The sequence below is a fragment of the Neophocaena asiaeorientalis genome, unplaced genomic scaffold (assembly GCF_003031525.2).
Source record: "Neophocaena asiaeorientalis asiaeorientalis breed wild unplaced genomic scaffold, Neophocaena_asiaeorientalis_V1.1 scaffold14, whole genome shotgun sequence".
Taxonomy (NCBI): domain Eukaryota; kingdom Metazoa; phylum Chordata; class Mammalia; order Artiodactyla; family Phocoenidae; genus Neophocaena; species Neophocaena asiaeorientalis.
In genome coordinates, this window is record NW_020175192.1 from 374,426 (window position 1) to 394,168 (window position 19,743).

A 19,743-nucleotide genomic window follows, 5' to 3' on the forward strand; every position below is an offset into this window, starting at 1 on the left:
AAAAAAAAAAAAAAAAAAATATATATATATATATATATATCCTCAAAGTCAACAGCATTGTGGAAATATGAAGAGGAAAAAATAAGTGAAACAACAGCAATCTCTTAGAGCTATCAGAAAATATATTTTAGCATATTAAGGTGGGAAAATGAATGGAAAAAGATGAAATCAGAAACAGTTCCCAGTATCTTTGAATATGAAAGTACAAAGCTTTAACCAGAACACCAGGCAGCAGGGATCATGGCAGGATGGCAGCATGGTGAAGGAAGCAGGGCTTCCTGTGCGGGTGCAGACAGCTCAGTCAACTGCTGTCGAGTTGCCTATTCACTACTTACTCAGAACGCACAAAGCAACTCCAAGAAAGGATGGGCTTCCTTTAGCAGGCCTCTGATCATCATGACCAACTCTTCAGGGGTGGGTGCAAGGTGGGAAGAGAAGGAAGGAAAACAAACCCTGGCAAGGGATAGGAAGACAGGTTTGGAAAGACTTTCACAGGTTTGGAATGCTTAGTTGCTCCAGAAGTTTAAAGAGCAAACTGCGAGTCATCAAAGAAAAGCGTAATTTGTTGATCCTCATTAAAAGACGCCTCAGCTTTTTGCCACCAAGCCTTCCCTTTTGAACTCTATTTCTCATATCCAGCTTTAGCTAAAAAAAAAATAAAATAAAATAACTAGCTTGCTGATTTCAGTATTTTAGCCTTTATGTACACATCCTTTAGAAGGGTGAATAAAAATGACCACAGGCAGTTAAAACCTTTGTATTTTTAAAAGGTTGGCAGGAAGTATTGTTAAGACTTTTTGTAGAGATGCATGCCTGCCTTTCAAAATAAAAATGTATACACAATCCTTTCTAACAGCTTATAAATAAAGTAAAAAAGAAGATAAGTGGTATAGAGTAGTTAATGCTTACAAAAAGCATTTTTCCTTTATGTGGATTATTATAAAAATCAGTTGATAAGGTTGCAGTTTTTAGATAGATGCCACTAGGCCACAGCATCTCTCCACAGAAGCTGCAATGGTACTGATGTCATCATCCACCCAAGCTTTGTACTTTAGGGTACAAAGTCCACTAAAAATGGTCAGAGAGGTACATACTGTGGGGGCATATAAAGGAAGGCCACATTCTCTGGTTTTCATCAGTAGATATGGAGTTTTAAAATGCTTGGAAATACTTAAATAACTTTTTGGACTTTCACATGTAATTCTACTGGGTTCTAACAGCCAGACAGAAGGTGATAGATAAATCACATTATGAAATTCCCCCAGTCCTTTTAAAAATATTTCTACCCATTAAGTGGGTAACTTTTTGACATTCCTCCTATTTTTCTACTTTGATCTAAAAATATCTGATGTTAATCTGACAGTGGCCTGAATGACTCAGTGTAAATAATAACTAACACACACGGAGTGCGTTTATGGAATAAAGGCTGCTCTGAGGGGATCACACTTTGTCGCGCTTCCTTTCTCCACGCTGGCACTCAAACTATTAGCCCACCTCCAGTTCTTTCTCCTATTCTGGCTCTGCAGTATCCATTAGAACTGCCTTGAGTGACTAAACGCCACCTCCTCGAAAGAGGCTCCCTGGAGGCTCTCCTGTTGAAAGTCTTTTCTCTTTATTCTGAAACCCCAGCATTTTCCATGTAACTCTCTACTGTAGGCAAAATGCTAAAGACGCCATCCTGCCAGCATTCTCGTTCCTTGGTTATTTAGCTAAACGTCCATCTAGGTGCTACTGCGATAGAACTCTGCAGGTAGATTAAGGTTACTAATCAGCTGACCTTAACATAAGATGAGTATTCTGGATTACCCGGGTGGGTAAGCTCTTCAAAGCAAAGAAGAAGGCAGAACGGTCACTCAGGAGATGTGCCAAAAGAAGAGAACAGAGGAACAATGAGGTGAAAGCTGTGGTGACAGAGATACAAAGAGTGACTTGACCCATCATTGCTGGGTCTGAAGATGTAGGAAAGAGTCCAGAAGCCGAGGAATGTGGGTGGCCTCTAGAAACTGAGAATGACCCCCAGCCAACATGGAAACAGTGACCTCAGTCCTACGACCACATGGAACTGGTTTCTGCCAACAACCTGAATGAACTTGTAAGTAGATTCACCCTCAGAGTTCCCAGAAAGAAACACAGGCCTACCTGCACTTTGATTTTGTTCTTGTGAAACCCAGAACAGAAGAATCCAGGCCAACCCAAACCTCTGACCTACAAAATAGTAAGATAATCAATCTGTGTTGTTTAAATTTGTGGTAATTTGTTAACAACAGCTTTCTTTTGTACTTTATCCTATTTAACAGTTCAAATCTCAGTGGACATAAGAATCATCGGAGGAGCTTTTAAAATGCATATGGACCCCATTCCCAGTTAAAATTTCTGAGGGAGAAGAGGGGAGAGCAGGAAGAAAACATCGAATTTTTATTTATAGCTCTGCAAGTGACACTTTTCCCAACATTTTTTAATATTAGCATCACCTCAGAAAGTTCCTGCAAGCTCATTTCCAGGTAATTCCCATCCTCACATCCCCAGCGTAAACCATGGTTCTGATTTTTATTTTCCACCGTACATTAGTTTTGCCTATACTAGGATTCCATATAACAAAATCATGCATTGCATACACTGGTATACGGTTTCTTTCTCCATGATGTTGTGTATATTGGTACTCCACTCCTTTCTACTGATTATCACACTGTAAGGCTATACCATAGTTTATCCATTCCCAGCTGATGGATATCTGGGTTGTTTACAGTTTGGGGCTATTATGAATAAAGCTGTTATGAATATTCTTGTGACGTGCTTTCATTCCTCTTGAACTGCTGGATCATAGGGTAAATGTATGTTTAGTTAAAGACCTTTCTCCAAAGTGTCTATACCATTTTAAGAGTTCCTACCTGAGTGAGAATGTCAGTCGCCTACTTTTTCTCCCCTCGTCTCAAATGATCTTAATGTGTAGCCAGAGTTGAGAACCACTAGACTAGATTAAGAATTTCTCCAAGGCTGGTTGCACATCTTACTCATCCTTGCTTCCCCCAATATACTTAGCACAGTCTTTAGCAGAGCAGGAACTCATGAATCCTATCAGATTTCACCTTTTTTTTTTGTTTTTAAACATTTATTTATCTATGGTATACCATATACCTCTTTCTGTAAGTTGCTTTTTTTCTCAATATTATGTTAATGAACTCTAAATCAATATTACTAATAGTTTTAGTTCATTAATTTCCATCTTTTAGCATTCTGTGTACGGCAATTTGTCCAATAATGTAACTTGTTCATCCATTCTCCTGTAAGTGGACATTTAAACTGTTTCACTAATATAAGCAATGCTGCTATGAACATTCTCGTGCGGGCTCACGATAGCTACATATGTATATATTCCATAACATGCAGTTTAACAGGAAAGATAATACGTGTGCATGATCTATATACAACGAAGGCAGCGATTAGTTTTTATGAAAGGTACAAAAGGTTGTTCTGAGCAATACGAGGCTACTTTCGCTAGAAAATATTTGGGGATGGCTCCAACGGCCAAGCGACATTCACTGCTAATTAACAGTACGAGACCACACCTTTTAACCTTTAATTACTCTTTAACTGATACCCAACAGTTCACGTGTGTCCATTCAGTTCCGCAACTAGAGTGTGAGTGCCAGGAGGACCGAGCCGGGCACCAACACGGTGAGCCAATATGAGTGTGACCGTGGAGAGTCCGCAGTGGAAGCTGCAGCCGCCGACCTCCTGGCTGTGTCTGGCCACCGGAAAGTGACAGCGCGAGGGCAATGTCGGGGGAACCAGGGCCTAGTCTCACATTTCACTCCTAAAGTCAAGGAAGCTGAGGAAACGGGGACGCACTGGGAGCACAGACGCCTGCCTCAAAGCCTCTCTCCACTTACACTCGCAAGGCCGCCAGGTCAGCAGCTAGGAGCGGAGGCGTGGACGCGGCCCCTGCCCAGAGTGTAGCGGCCCCCACCTAGCCTCTATACAGAGGCGCCTCTTTGCCTTACGCCAGCTTCGTGAAGAGGCGCTGAGGGCAACCCGAAGGCTCCCCCAGCTCCAGAACCTGACGTGAAACTGCGCGGGGCTGCACTCGCGGCGGCCATCTTTGATTCGGGCAAAACCACACCCCCGCAACCCGCCGGCCTCTCCCTCTTCGCGTCCCAAGGCTTTTCACCCACAAACGTTAAGGCGCTGACCGTAGAGGTAGTGCTCAAGAAACACGTACAGAGGCCTGACTGTCCATGACCCCCGAGGTGCCAAATGCCGCCAATTTCCACATGGCAGCTAAACCCAAGCAGCAAAGGAGAGCTGATGCCAATGAAGTCATCTCAGATTTCACCTTGATCCAGCTTCTGACTTTCGCCATATATAGCAAATCTACTAAGTCTGCCCTCCGTAACTAAACACAGTAAGTGTGTAATTTTGAGTAAAGCATTTCATGATCTGCGTAATCATGGGTTCAATATTTGTTTTCTCTGCCAATTCTAATTTCCAAGAGGGCATGGCCTGTGTCTGTCTTATTAAGGGCTGCACCCATGAATCCAGCACAGAGACTGGGCGCATATCAGGGCCTCAATGAATGAATAAAGTACAGACGGGAAAGAAAAATCCTTTCTCCTAAATATTTTGTTTATTTTAATTGAAACAACAAGGTACAAGTCTACACTCTGGGAGAGTCCTAGGTCTATAGCTATCAATATTTGGGGGGAACAAAGATCCTTCTGAAAATCTGATTAAAACTATGGATTCCCCCCCCCAAAAAAATAAAAGACAAGAAAAGATGGTTGTATGTATACATTGACAGTTCTGCATACAACATCAAGTGGTCACATGGTGTTTTCACATGGTCAGAAATCACAGTACTGGGTTTTATATAAAACTGCAATCATTTCTTTCACAAATTATTTGTTGAATATCTGATTTGTCCTGGAATTATACTAGGTATAAGGGCAAGACATAGTCCCCGCCCTTAAGAATAGGGGCAGGGAGGAGGTCACACGCAAATGACAAGCAATACCATCTAATCCAATGTCAGGCATCTCAGAATCCATGACCCTTTCCAAAGATGACTTTTTTGCCCAAGTCTACAACATATGACTAAAAACCTGAAATGCAAATAACCCTTCAAGGTAATATTTTGGGTATAGAGATTTACCTTTGACTTGTGTTTCTGGAAGTGAAAGAAAAAGAAAGAAAAAGAGGGGAAGAAGAGTAACAACTTATCTATGTTGCACTCTCAAGGAATAAATGCTTCCGGTTGCTTCCAGCATTAAGAGACCCTGTGGTGAAATGACTTGCCCCAGGAGTAGGTGTGGCGTCCGTGGTGGTCATCCTCACGTGGCAGTGTGTGGGGACAGGCACAGCAGCTCATTCATCTGGGAAAGAGCGGGAAGGGATGGGACCTCCCCACTGGTGGTCTCATTAGGTGCAGAGGGGACGCACAGGTGGTCTGGTGAGGTGCTGAGGGGGCCTCCCAACAGGTGGTCTGGTGAGGTGCTGAAGACCCACAGGAGAAGGTGCCTCCACTGGTCAGGGGCACAGTGCACTGCACCATCCAGAGATACCTCCTTGCGAGGTGTTTCCTGGTGTTTATGAAAAAGCAGCATTACAGCACAAAAACTATGCCACTATCTGGGGGAAGTGTGAGAGGAGGGTGAATGTTAAAACAACTAGAATAAACAAAAAGCTTTAAAATAGCAACAATAAAAATCCAACATTGACCAAAAATGAAGTTCAAGAATGTTTTTCGGTAGAGAAATGAAGTATTCTATATTAGTGGATTTTCTGATTGAAGCTAATTTCTTTAAATGGAAAAACCTTTATAAAATAGTTGCTGGCAACCTTTCCAAATCATTTCACACTCCTGTCTCCTTAATCAAACTGAGTAAACATGATGTAACGTTCCTGGTGGCTCTCTAAGTCCATCCATTACTCCGCTGGGCTGTAACACACTCTGAGAAGCTGCTGCCTACTCAGCTCTGCCTGCCCTTCATCAAAACAACTCCAGCTGCTCCATGTGGAGACCCAGGGCTTTTTAAGTTTTCTCTTTCTCTTCACCTCATCATCAAATCACTTCTTGCTAAGGTCCATCTATCCAACTGACAGCACTCCATGCAACATTATCCTTTTAATTCCTGGCTAAACTGGGAAAACAATTGTTTCTTCAAAATAAGTTCAATTTAAAAATTTAAATAACAACCTGAATACTGTGTTTTATTAAATTTGTTTTAGAAAAGGTGAGCTGACTCTGAGATGAGCAGTGGCAGGTACAGCGCGCGGTTTTAGGCAGCTGTCTGTATAATGGCATCTAAGTGGCCATTGGCTTAGGATACGCCAGGGAGGAAGATTAGGCCAAAATTTTGAAGAAGTAACAATTCTGGTTATTATTGAAAATAGACCATAAATGAGGGTCTGAGTAAAATTTGTAAGGTTTGTTACACAGACTCTGTATAACACCCATTTATTCTGGCTCTTCAGAGTTACTTTTAATTTTTTTGTGTTTTCAACTTCTGAGTCTTTTCCAGACAACTGACCTTTACATAAGTGAAGCATTAATACAACCACAAAACAAATTGTTTTCCTTTGTGAAATTCTGTACTGTGCAGCTACAAATGCCTTTAAATTAAAATCTGTGTCTCTGTGTCCTCAATGGACAGGTAAACCCTGTGTTTAGGATGGACTATTTGCTGTGATACTTCATTTGCCATTGAATTGCAGGCCTGTTAAAAGAAGCCCATCACTGCTGTCCCCATCTGGTATATCATAAGCAAAAGGAGGACAGTTTAAATTCACAATGTGACCCATTACATTCATATCAATACCACATGTTCATGCCTGAGTGACAGGAGCACCAACCTTGGTGGACTATATTATGAAATTTAAAAATGTTCCAAACATATGGCCATTCTAACTTCTATGGATGCATCTGAATATGAAATTCTGTAGCACTTTATGATCAAATTAAAATGGAATCTATCTGGGAATCATTAATACTCCATTACAGGACCCTTAATGACTACCTCCCCTTTCCCCTACTCAAACTCTTTTCTTTTCTTCTTCTTCTTCTTTTTTTTTTTGGTTAAAAATCTGTTTGTACTCTTCAAGCAGCATCTGTTCTGTCAAAATGTTCTAAGAGAATTCTTTTTAATAGATTGTTTTAAAGCATGAACACGAGATATAGACCTTCAGCAGCTTCCAAGTATTATCTTCCTCATCGTCACCGTCTTCCATTCAAGGTCTGAACCACACCAGAAGCAGCAGCATTGTCTGTCCAGGCCAGCACGCGACTGGAAGCAACAGCCTGCAACCAGATCTCTCCACAGGGAAACCAGAGCAGAAACACACCACGAACCCTGCATCACACCTCAGCTTGATTCGTTTTACTGAACAAAGCTACATTCCATATTTTAAGCCAGAACCTCTAAAGCTTTTCTCTTAAAAAGCTGCTAACATAGCTTTTCTCTTAAAAGGCTCTCCTGCTTATACCAGAATAAGCATTCAAGCCCGTTTCCTCCATAGAGACTGTTGCTACCAGGTCTCCAGGACCTTCTCTTGGAGAGAGCTCACCTACTCCAGGCAACAGTTGATGCTCTTTTTTTAGCTACACTTAAATACCACCCCTCAGTTCCTATTTTCAACTGTAAACTCCAAATATAACTCAGATCAAGTATTTCTGAGAATTCACTTCAGGCTTTTCATTTATAAAAAATTCAGACTGTTTTCAGACTGTGGCCTGTTTCTTCCTCTCATATAATTCTTTAGGAGTAATCCTTTGAGAATGCTGACACAACAAAGGTAATTTTCTTGAATTTAAATCTGAACTTTCACTATTAAATACATACTTGTCTGAACCAATAAATATAACATAAAAGTTAAAACTTGAGTGATGTGATTTGAGTTTACAAAGAAAAAAAATGACATTAAGAACACTCCTAATACTTAGACTGAAAGAATCCGTAAAGACCACGTATAGAGTTTTTCCAGCTTATTCTTTGCCACAAAATATTTTGCTCAGAAGACACTGTACATGATAAGTTTGAGCACAACAAAAAAACAGAGCAAGGAGTTCTGGTCCCAGTGGGGAGTGGGGACAGGGCAAGATGACCCCAGATACTGTGGGCTAAAAGGAGCCTGAACTGAAAACCTGAAAATTATGGGCACAGCCCACATATCTCATTTTACAAACCAAGAAACCATGACTGAGGCGCCATCACTCATCAGCAGCAGAAGAGGACAGGTGTGGAGCCCAGGACTCCCACAACCCTGTCACAGAGACGAGAGCCATGTGACAACACGGGGATGCACTTGCCAATCCTCACAATCACTCCTGGAGGAAGGCCTTACTACCCATGTTACACACGAGAAAACTGAAAAGCCTGCGTGGCCAGGCCGAGGGCTTCACAGAGGCACAAAGTGGCACAAAGACCAAGCATTAACTCAGAAGAAGCAGACAGGCTCTTCCTACTTTTTATTGCTCTTTATTTCATGCAGTTTAGAACACAGGTGATATAGGAAGGGACAGAGGGGCAACTTGGAAAATAATTTAGTAACATAAATGCTAATAACATCTCAAAACAATTTAAAATCATTCCCTTACTACTGTCGCCACCCACGTCCTAGCCGCCATCCCTTCTCGCGTGGACAACTGCAACCATTTCTTCACCATCTTCCCCATTTTCACTCCCACTTCCTTTCAAACAATTCTCCACAGATTCCAGAGTAATAATAATAATCTTTTTAAATGGACTCATGTGACTTTCTGGCTTTCAACTCTTTAAAATAATTCCCCATTGCCTTTTTCTTAAAAGCACTGTTTTTAATGCTGCTACACCATTATAGCTAAAGCTTAAGCATCGTGACACTCACTGCTGTGAAAGAGTAATGAAAGAGCAGTAAAGTTTGAAAAAGTAGGAAAACTTCATGAAAATCATCCTTATATGATGCCTAAATCTCTGGCTGAACGGAGAGAAATGGAACTTCCTTCTCACTGAAAGTTTTATTGAAATAATTGTGGATTCACATGCAGTTATAAGAGATAATAGATTTCTTATACCTTTTACCGAGCTTCCCCCAATGGTAACATTTGCAAAACTACAGTACAATATCACAACCAGAGTACTGACATTGAAAACCCCGATCTTACTCAGGTTTCCCCATTTATACTTGTCCTAATTTGATAACACTGGAAGCAAAGATGAAAGAGGAGAGAGCAAAATGGGGGAGAAATGCTGCTTAGGGTCAGCCTTTTGGTAGAAAGAAAAATAGGGCAATTGTCAGTGTTAAACTGTTAATCTTCTCCCTAGCTGAAAGGGTCAAATTAGATAGGTCAGTGGAACTCTGAAAGCTGAGCTAGCTTTGCTCTCTCTTTTTGAGAAAAATCCTACAGCTCTTGCTGTCACTACGTGCAAACAGGTACTTTTCAGAGCTTTTACAAAATTGTTTGAATCTTTAATGGCTGGTTAAACCATCTTTAATGGTTTAATCATTTTTTTTTTTTTTGCTTACCCCTATATACAACTGTAATTGATTAAAAGCCTAATGGTTATGAACCTGCATAGTATAATTTTTATATTTCCTAATTACGTTTCTTCCTTTTTCCAACAAGATACATTAACCTTTATTTAAAATGTGTTTTTCTCTTTTGATGTTTTGGATCTGTTTGTTTAAGTGCTACCCTCCTGGCTAATTTCTCCATCATTTTCACAAGCTACTGTTCCCTAAGAATAGCAAATAATAAAATTGTATTTAAAACAAAACATACAATGGTTTCAGCCAACTACATATGTTAAGTAATGGATACATGCATTTTCAGAAACTTCTTTTAAATGAACCACATCTAAATTCTGTTTTTTGGGAAAGCAAAGGAAAACAAATGCATCTGAATAGTAACATTTTATTGGGATTCTAACTAACAGAATATGTAACAATTATTTTAACTTTCTAAAAAAATTTTTTATATAATTTTTAAGGTTCCTTTCCATTGGTAGTTATTACCAAATATTGGCTCTATGCCCCATATTGTATAATACATCCTTGAGCCTTTCTTACACCCAACAGTTTGTACCTCCCACTCCCCACCCCCATATTTCCTGCCCTCCCCACCCCCGAAGACTCTCAACCACTGCGCCACCAGGGAAGCCCGAATCTGCTTCTTTTTTCGCTTTTTTCACTACTTTGTTGTCTTTTTTAGATACAACATACAGTGTTTGGATTTGTCTTTCTCTGTCTGACTTTATTCACTTTAACGTAACGCTCTCCAAGTCTGTTCATGTTGCTGCAAATGGCAAAATTTCATTCTTTTTTATGGCTCAGTAGTATTCCATCGTATTCTTTATCCATTCATCTGCTGGTGGACACTTAAGGTGCTTCCATAACTTGGCCATTGTAAATAATGCTGCTATGAATGGTGAGGTACATGTATCTTTTCAAATTAGTGTTTTTGTTTTTTTTTAAATATATACTCAGGAGTGGATGTGCTGGGTCATATGGTAGTTCTAATTTTAGTTTTTTGAGAAACCCCTCTACTGTTTTCCACAGTGGCTACACCAATTTACATTCCAACTAACAATGTACAAAGGGCTCCCTTTTCTCCACACACTTGCCAACATTTGTTATTTGTGTTCTTTTTGATGACAGCCATTCTGACAGGTGTGAGGTGTTATCTCATTGTAGTTTGATTTGCATTTCCCTGATGATTAGTGATATCAAGCATCTTTTCATGTGCCTACTGGCCATCTGCATGTCCTCTTTGGAAAAATGTCTATTCAGGTCTTCCACCCTTTTTTAATCAAGTTGTTAGTTTTTTTGATGTTGAGTTGTATGAACTGTTTATATGTGTTGGGTATTAACCCCTTATTGATAATATCATTTGCAAATATTTTCTCCCATTCAGTATACTGCCTTTTTGTTTTCTCAATGGTTTCCCTTGCTATGAAAAAGTTTAAAGGTCCCATTTGCTTATTTTTGCTTTTATTTCCTTTACTTTAGGAGACAGATCCAAAAACATATTGTTACAATTTATGTCAAAGAGTGTTCTGCCTAGGTTTTCCTCTAGGAGTTTTATAGTATCCAGTCTTACATTTAGATCTTTAATCCATTTTGAGTTTATTTTTGTATATGGTGTTAGAGAATGTTCTACTTTCATTCTTTTGCATGTAGCTGTACAGTTTTCCCAGCACCACTTATTGTAGAGACTGTCTTTTCTCCACTGTATATTCTTGCCTCCTTTGTCATAGATTAATTGACCATAGGTGTGTGGGTTTATTTCTGGGCTCTCTAATCTGTTCCACTGACCTATGTATCTGTTTTTGCACCAGTACCATACTTTTTCGATTACTGTAGCTTTGTTGTATAGTCTGAAGTCAGGGAATGTGATTCCCCCAGTTCTCCTCTTCTTTCTCGAGATTGTTTTGGCTATGCGGGGTCTTTCGTGTTTCCATATAAATTTTAAAATTATTTCTTCTAGTTCTGTGAAAAAAAATGCTGTTATTATTTTGATAGGGATTGCACTGAATCTGTAGATTGCCTCGGGTAGCATGGCCGTTTTAACAATATTGATTAAAAAAGAAAATTACAGGCCAATATCACTGATGAACATAGGTGCAAAAATCCTCAACAAAATACTAGCAAACCAGATCCAATAATATATTAAAAAAATCACATACCATGATCAAGTGGGACTTATCCCAGGGATGCAAGGATTTTTCAATTACTCACAAATCAATCAATGTGATACACCACATTAACAAACTGAAGAATAAAAACCATATGATCATCACAATAGATGCAGAAAAAGCTTCTGATGAAATTCAACATCCATTTGTGATAAAAACTCTCCAGAAAATGGGCATAGAGGGAACAAACCTCAACATACTAAAGGCCATGCCATATATGACAAACCCACAGCTAACATCATACTCAAAGGTGAAAAGCTGAAAGCATTTCCTCTAAGATCAGGAAAAAGACAAAGATGGCCACTCTTGCCGCTTTTATTCAACACAGTCCTCGCCACAGCAATCAGACAAGAAAAAGAAATAAAAGGAATCCAAATTGTAAAGGAAGAAGTAAAACTGTCACTGTCTGCAGATGACATGATACTATACATAGAAAATCCTAAAGATGCCACCAGAAAACTACTAGAGCTCATCAATGAATTTGGTAAAGTTGCAGGATACAAAATCAATATACAGAAACCTGTTGCATTTCTATACACTAACAACAAAAGATCAGAAAGAGAAATTAAGGAAATAATCCCATTTACCATCGCATCAAAAAGAATAAAATACCTAGGAATAAACCTACCTAAGGAGGCAAAAGACCTGTATTCCAAAGACTCTAAGACACTAATGAAAGAAACTGAAGATGACACACACAGATGGAAAAATATACCATGTTCTTGAATTGGAATATGTAACAATTTAATTCACTATTATCATTCCACTCGTGGAATGAATCATGTGAATTCCACTAAGCCAGGCACACTGATTTACACTATTTCAATTTAATTACTACTCCCCCTTACCCCACACCCCCTAAGCCCCCAACACACACACTTCACCATTAACTACAAACCTAAGAGAGTGAAAAAACTTTTGGTCTCCCTTAAGAGACTGCAACTAATTTCAGAGTTAATAAATTCCCAAGTAAGAAAGATGGAAGCAAACAATTTCTAAAAAAAAATTAAATTTCTGAAAAATACTCTGAAGCCAAACATATAATCATAAGCAATAGCCTGAAAGGGGGACATGTCATTGACTTACCAAGAGCAAGATTATTTACCTTGCTTTATTCTTAAAGCTACCTGTGTATTTAAGCTGATTTAGGAGAAGGTATGTTTTAAAATACTCTGCAAAATGTATTCAGTTTTGTTTTTTAGTTATATTAAAATCATTTTGAAAGACTTGGGTGTTTTCTTGTTTGTCCTCTCTATAATTAAGATGATGTAAAAACTCCTAAATTCGATTATTTGGCTTATTTTTCTTGTAATTCTTGTTGGTACCTACTGAATTCAACTGCTGCTCAAGGAAAAAAAAATATAAACCTAACCATGACCAGGATAAAAATATTAAGGAGACCATTGTCTGAGTATCACATGGTAGGGGGCAATAAGGAAGCTCGGATAGAAAACATGGGTTTCATGTTTCATTGCCAAAAATATTCAGTCTGGAGCTCTTCAAAATGATATTATTGTGCAGCCAATAACTGACTGACTTCACCCAGTGTGCTCCTATGCCACGTTTCACTGGCTCCTTTTCTCTTATTTCCTATTGTTTCTTCTCTTCTTTCATGTAAATATATTATGAAATGGCTACTTCCCCTCTAGACATGTAAATAACTGGTAGTCACACCCAAAGTCCCGAAGTCTCTTCCAACATGTAATGTACCATTTCTAACCAAAGTTAGAAATGGAAAGCAAACTGGACTAAAGATTCAAATGTAGCTTTTCTGTTAAAATCAAGAATAGAGGTTCATAGGAAACTCAGAAGAAAAAAACTTGGGAAACAGAAAGGCAAAGAAGCAAGGTGCTACACTTGGAGCATGAGATAGAGGATGATCAAGAAAATTTTTAAAGATTGTTCTACAAAGCACTTCAGAAACATGCATATGCATACATGCCAACACTCTCACTAGTTCTTAGAATCTGCCCCTGATGAGACTGGGTGGAAGAGATCCCCAGGATAACACAGTCAAGAATCTATAAAAACTGACGGGCAAGACCGTTAAACCGATGAGCCTTCTGACCCAGGGCTCTCTATTTGGAGAACGCACAGAGCAGGGAGACATACAGCAACACTTCTTCCCCAGGGATTTGAAGTCACTTCAAATAATTCACATCCCCATTAATATCCCAGGATTTTCTTGGGATCTTTAAGAGGACCAGAACTTATTTGCTTCCTCAAAGGTTCTTCATGATCTCAGGACCAGTTTAATTCCAAACTCTCCTTAGTCTCTCCACTGTTGCAGCATCCAAGACCCAAACCAAACCTAAGATATAAAAATGTTCCAAGAGGGATAAGGTGCAAGAGAAAGGCACTGTTGCTAACAAGGTAAAAAGGCAGAAAACATAGGGTTAACCAAGGTTCATTGTCAGGTGCCTACAGAATGTCAAGACAGACTTCACTGAACAATGCCTCCCATGAAGGATTTCAATGGCCATTCTTTGGAACCAACAAGTCTTTAGAAAGAAAGGAAGCCATAAATGACGAGGATTAAAAATCTTACCACAAAAGGAGGCAATGCTCAAAGTCAAGGTCACAAATGCTTCCTGTTAAAGACCAGGATGATGTGTGTGTGTTTAGGCTGAAAAGGGATGGGGGATAGAGGTCTTGTCTACTGACACTAATCCCACTCAACCCTAGGACATGTAAAACACCTTGGATCCAAATACTCACAGGAAGGGGTGGAGTCCTTGTCCAGTCCACTTTGAGATAGGTAAAGAATAAAGTAATATTAAAAATATAAACTTATAATACCTAACACATGCTAGGTCTCTAAAGAGTTTATATATTATTAACTCATTCAATTATTAAAACAACTAGATGAGGTGGGTGCTAATAAAACCACCCGTTTCATAGATGACGAAATCAAGAGACAAAGTTTAAGTGAATTTGCTCACAATCACTGGGCTAATCAGAGAGAGGAGCTGGGACTGGAACCCAGTCGTACAGTTCCCAAGACCATAGTCATAATCCTCAAGCTTTCATGTCTCTCAGGAAGTTCAGCCTGCAACCCAGAGCTGGCCCACATTTCACATTCTCATCCCCTTCTATTTATGTCCTGAAGATTTTTATTAGAGTTTTAGGGATGTCCTATTAAATCTATCAGAACTTTTTCCACCTCATCCCCAATGATGCCTGAAGGCAAACCACATCCAAGCATTGGGATGGGGAGGCCCTGTGGAGCCATAAAACACGCCAGATGGTTTGGCATAGTTTGGTCTTGATTTGGTGAGGAAATAGTCAGGGGTGCTTATGAGAAAGAAAGAAAGAACATTAATGTCTATGGAGAGGAAATGGGCGGGGGGGAGATGAAGTGGAATATTAACCTAAATAAAAATCAAAATAAGTCTCCTACTAAAACTGTACCTATTTTTCAAATGAAGACCCATCTCAAACATCACATCCTCCCAGCCAGTTTCAAGTTTAAAGAACCTAAATAATATTCTATCACTGGTTGTCTTTTGGTACCCAACTTCTTCCATTTTATACCATAGAGATCTATAACTTATGCTCTAAGCAACTTGTCGGGGGAGAACTCTTATTTGCACAAAGCACTCATATACTCATGTATCTGTTTTAGGTCATTTGAGTGAAAAGGGAAACAGCAGTGGAATTGTAAATTGTAAAAAGGGCTCAATATACCATTATCTATCCTTTTCATGTACCTTAAGGCAAATTTAAAGCAAAATATTAACTCAAGTCTCTGAATTTGAAGGCTTGAAACAAGTTCCTCATTGTGCATACCTTTAAGTACGTTAAGGTCTATTTTTCTGTAACCATTTCCATTGACAACAGCAGAATTCAGTTTATATTTTTATTTTAATATGGAATAACTGTCCATGTTAAGGGAGAAAGGACCCTCCATCATTTTCAGTAGTTTATGATCTCTGAGGACAGGGGCCCATTTGGTTCTGACACGTTCTCCAAGTCCACACCTGAACACACAGTGGACCTTCAATAAATATTCCTGACTACGCAACCACACTGAACAGACGTAAGTCGAAATGTTACTTCTGGTCTAAAGAAATCTGAACAACAGACATAAATCCAAATGCTACTCTTGATCCAAAGAAATCCAAAAGTAATAAGGTCAATATGTAGCAATAACCATTTATTGGTTTGATCCATGTGACTTTAAATATCTTACGTCATAAATTAAACTGCATGTAGGACATGCCTGTAATTTTTTAAGTTGGGGAGGGGGTGGCAGAAGACAGAAAGGGGTTAGTCAGAACCTGTAAGATGATACCAAACGTGTTTGTGTTTATCTGTACGTATGTATCTGTCTGTGTGCCATGTGTATAATGTTGTCCCCCTAAATGCCAATTAATATTCCACCCAATAATTTATCTCAACAAGGAATGAAGAGTTAGCTATTGAAAGAGAGAGAGAGAGTTTTGGTAGGAGGGGAGAAGAGAAAGAAAGATATGAAAGAGACAAAGAGAAAACAAAGGAGAAAGGAAAAGACAGAAGTAAAGAGAAACAGAGAGGAAGAAAGAGGGAGGCAGAAAGGGAGGGAAAGGGAGAAGGAGAAGGGAAGAGGGCTGGCCACACAGAAGAGTGAAATGAAACCAACGGTTTGAAGAAACTGCAATAAAATCCAGATTCCTACTGAAATGGAAAACTCTCCTCTTGGATGGGTGAGTGGCTGGGGTTTGTTATAAAAAGGAATCAATATTTTACTTGACAATTTCCATGCTAAATGCCACTGTCATTTTCAGTGTCACTTCACTGTCATCTTCCCACACAGTAAATAAAGAACAGTATAACACATATTTTTCCCTGAGATTTGTAAACGTGATCTCAAACTGTACAACTGTGACAAATCAGCCAGCAAATTCTTCACTGACTAAATCAAAGAACATGTTTACCCCAAGGAGAATGGTAGCCACTGCACTGTACATTAACTACATTTGGTTCAGAAAGCTCCATCAAACATGCTCTAAATCTGCCCACTACGTACCCACAGTCACAAACGTTACCATAAGCCTACCACTAAAGTCCAAGAGCTTCACTGTAAAAATTATACCTGTCAATTTTCATTTCTGACATAACTTGATAAAAGCCTCACAAATCCTCTCCTAGAAAGACTGTTATTTTCCATGCTAGTACCACTAGACTGAAAAAGGACCTGTTAACGTGTGTCTACTGTATAACTTCCATGGATGCACAGAACATATTTATTAAGTCTCAATCCAATACCTTTTACTTCCCATTCCCATTTGGAATTGTAGCTTCAGAAACGGCAGCATTTATTCTATAAAGAAAAGGCTTAAAAAATACCTTCCTTATATAGTAAGCTGAAGATACATTTCTTCCTGCTTTTTTCATAATATAATTTTTTAATGAGCTGCAATTAAAGCCAGTAAGACTTGGAATCTCATAATACCATTTTTACACCTTCTTTCATTTTTCAAAGTATATATGTCTTTCCAAATCTGGCAGAACTTGATTCTACATATTATGTAGTTTAAAACTCACAAAAAAACATAATAAAGGACTTATCTTTCAGCTGGTACATTTCCATATTATACCATGATTCAAATGTGCTGCCCTTCTTAGCAAATTCAGTCAAAATAACTGAATCCAAAAGAAATATACATGTGTACAAAGTTTTTAAAAAGAAAGTTAGAATCAAACAGAAATCTGTAAAAATCACATTCTCAACATACACATCTTATCCTGAACTTCTAAAATATTCATATCCATTATCAATCACTTGATCAAATGCACATCTCATTTATACTGCTGCAGGATGCTATGAATTCCAAAGATGACGTTTCTGTCTCCTAGAAAACAATCTGACTAGAGGGGAAAAGATGCTAATTGTTACCAATAATAAAGCTGAGTGCAAATAATTCAGGAAATCTACAATTACTCAGATTTAATTTAATCTCTTTCCAGAGATGACCTGAGTGGATTTCTGACTAGGAACTGAAGAGTCAGAACTCCTTCCTTTAGTGTCTACAAATGTTTTTTGTTTCCATAAGGAATATACCTTTGTGATCTTTCTCAAGTTCTGACAGTCACGTAAATCAAAAAATGCCCACTATTTGTATCAGCAGTTATTCCAAATCTACTTATTATCTCAGTATTATCAATTACAATGTGGACTTATAGGAATTATTAATCAAAGGGTACTTTGCAGTCTGACGCATCAAGGACAATGCCCAACAGAAACATCACCAATAAAACTAAAAGAAAAAAACAAAGTACTTAAGTGATCTTAGCCTATTTTAGATTAAAAGGTAGGTAGAAAATATAAGCATATTTTAAAAACCAGTATTTAAGGGTAGGGGATTAAGAGGTACAAACTACTAAGCATAAAAATAATGTTATAAGAATATATGGTGCAGCAAAGGAAATATAGTCAATATTTTATAATAACTTTAAATGAAGTATAATCTATAAAATATTGAATCATTATGTTGTATATCTGAACATAATCTGAAACTAATATAATATTGTAAATCACCTATACTTCAATATATGAATAAATAAATACCAGTATTTCAATGCTTACTTTCAGTAGATCCTTGGAGAAATCACCACCCTCATCTACCCCTTGGAGGTTTGCAATGAACTCTTGGCAGGTCATCTTCTTTCCAATATTCTGGAATAGAGGCAAATAATACATCATGATGGCATATGTGGAATTAAGATTATTTCTTGAAAATGTGATAAAGCAAAGCAAGACTGATTTGGTTTTTCAAAACCAAACACACACCCCCCAATATATGCATATATATACATACAAGTTTATATGCATATGAAAAAACAGATGGCTTATTATGCTTTTAAAACTGTCATTAAATATGAATAGCAAAATTATGTTAAAGCTTTATTTTAGCCTAAGATAAAATCTGAAAAATCTATGCTACTTTTATAAAAATAATATATAATGTAGTTTTTAAAGGAAAAACATGAATAAAATGACATTTCTGAACTGAACTCTGATAGCTATTTATTTGCTTCTTTATTTGTATTTCCTACCTATTGCCAAGAACGATGAAGGACCTGAGATTTTGGCCTACTACTTCAAGCTAACAAGTTAGTCTATCACAACCTGCTGAATACAGTCAGAAGCAGGGCCACAGGAATTTATCACAACAACAGAAGTGGACAGAATCCCAGTGTTTTCTTGCTCCAGTTCCCTGAGTCCCAATTTTCACAGAGCAACTTAAGTGGGGCCAGCTGACACCTGCACACACACAGCAGAAACCCTGAGATTTGGGAACATGAATCCCTGCAGTGGGGCAGTAACCATACCTACCCGTTTGCTCTAAAGTGAGAAACCAGCTCTTATCTTCCAAGGTCATATGCAAATCTAACCATTGCTCTGGGAATCACTAAGTCTTCCAATACTGCTCACTATAGGAATTACACTGAAAAAACAAACCAGATCAAAGGCAACCAAACTTCAGTTCACAAAATATAAGAAAGGCAAGAGACCCATGGAGGACTGTCTACAAACACATTTCCAATCTGACTTAAGGATAATAAGTTTAACCAAAGAAAACCTCATTAATAAAAATTTAAAAATCTGAACTGTAAAAAGAGAAAAGATACAAGTGTGCTGACTGAGAAAACTAATAAAATTGCTAGGACAGAGAATTGCCTCCAATGCCAGCTCCGATCAACTAGTATAAGTTGCCAGTTGTAAAGTATTCTGAGGTTGAATATGGGCACCAACAGAAACCCATCACGCGTGCAGGAGAGGGATGTGTTGATAGAACACAAATGCACAGGCAGGGAGTTTCTGGTAAATGTGGTCAAGTGGGGTGGTCAAGTTCACTTGAACACAAAGTTCACCAACATAGTAACATCCCTGCACACAATACACGTATGAATAAAAGGCATGCTCTGCAAGGCTATTTTATGCATAAAAGAATAAGAATAGGGTAGAACAGTATTCTTCAAGTTGGTGGAGAATATTTCTGGAGACAAAGACTTTAAAAGGAATGCAAAACCATAGATAGTTTTAAGGGAGTATTTATACAGAACTTAAAAAATACAAATCTGCCTGAGAACA

At 38.4% G+C, this 19,743-nt stretch overlaps 1 protein-coding gene across 2 annotated transcripts in view; it reads right to left on the reverse strand.

Moving 5' to 3' along the window:
• PSD3 (pleckstrin and Sec7 domain containing 3) overlaps positions 1 to 19,743 on the reverse strand; it is a 557,682-nt gene that overhangs the window by 245,830 nt on the left and 292,109 nt on the right. For both annotated transcript variants that reach the window (XM_024765145.1, XM_024765144.1), the window contains exon 9: positions 18,235 to 18,324. In XM_024765145.1, coding sequence (XP_024620913.1) covers positions 18,235 to 18,324 — 90 coding nt within the window. The remainder of the gene's footprint in view (positions 1 to 18,234; positions 18,325 to 19,743) is intronic.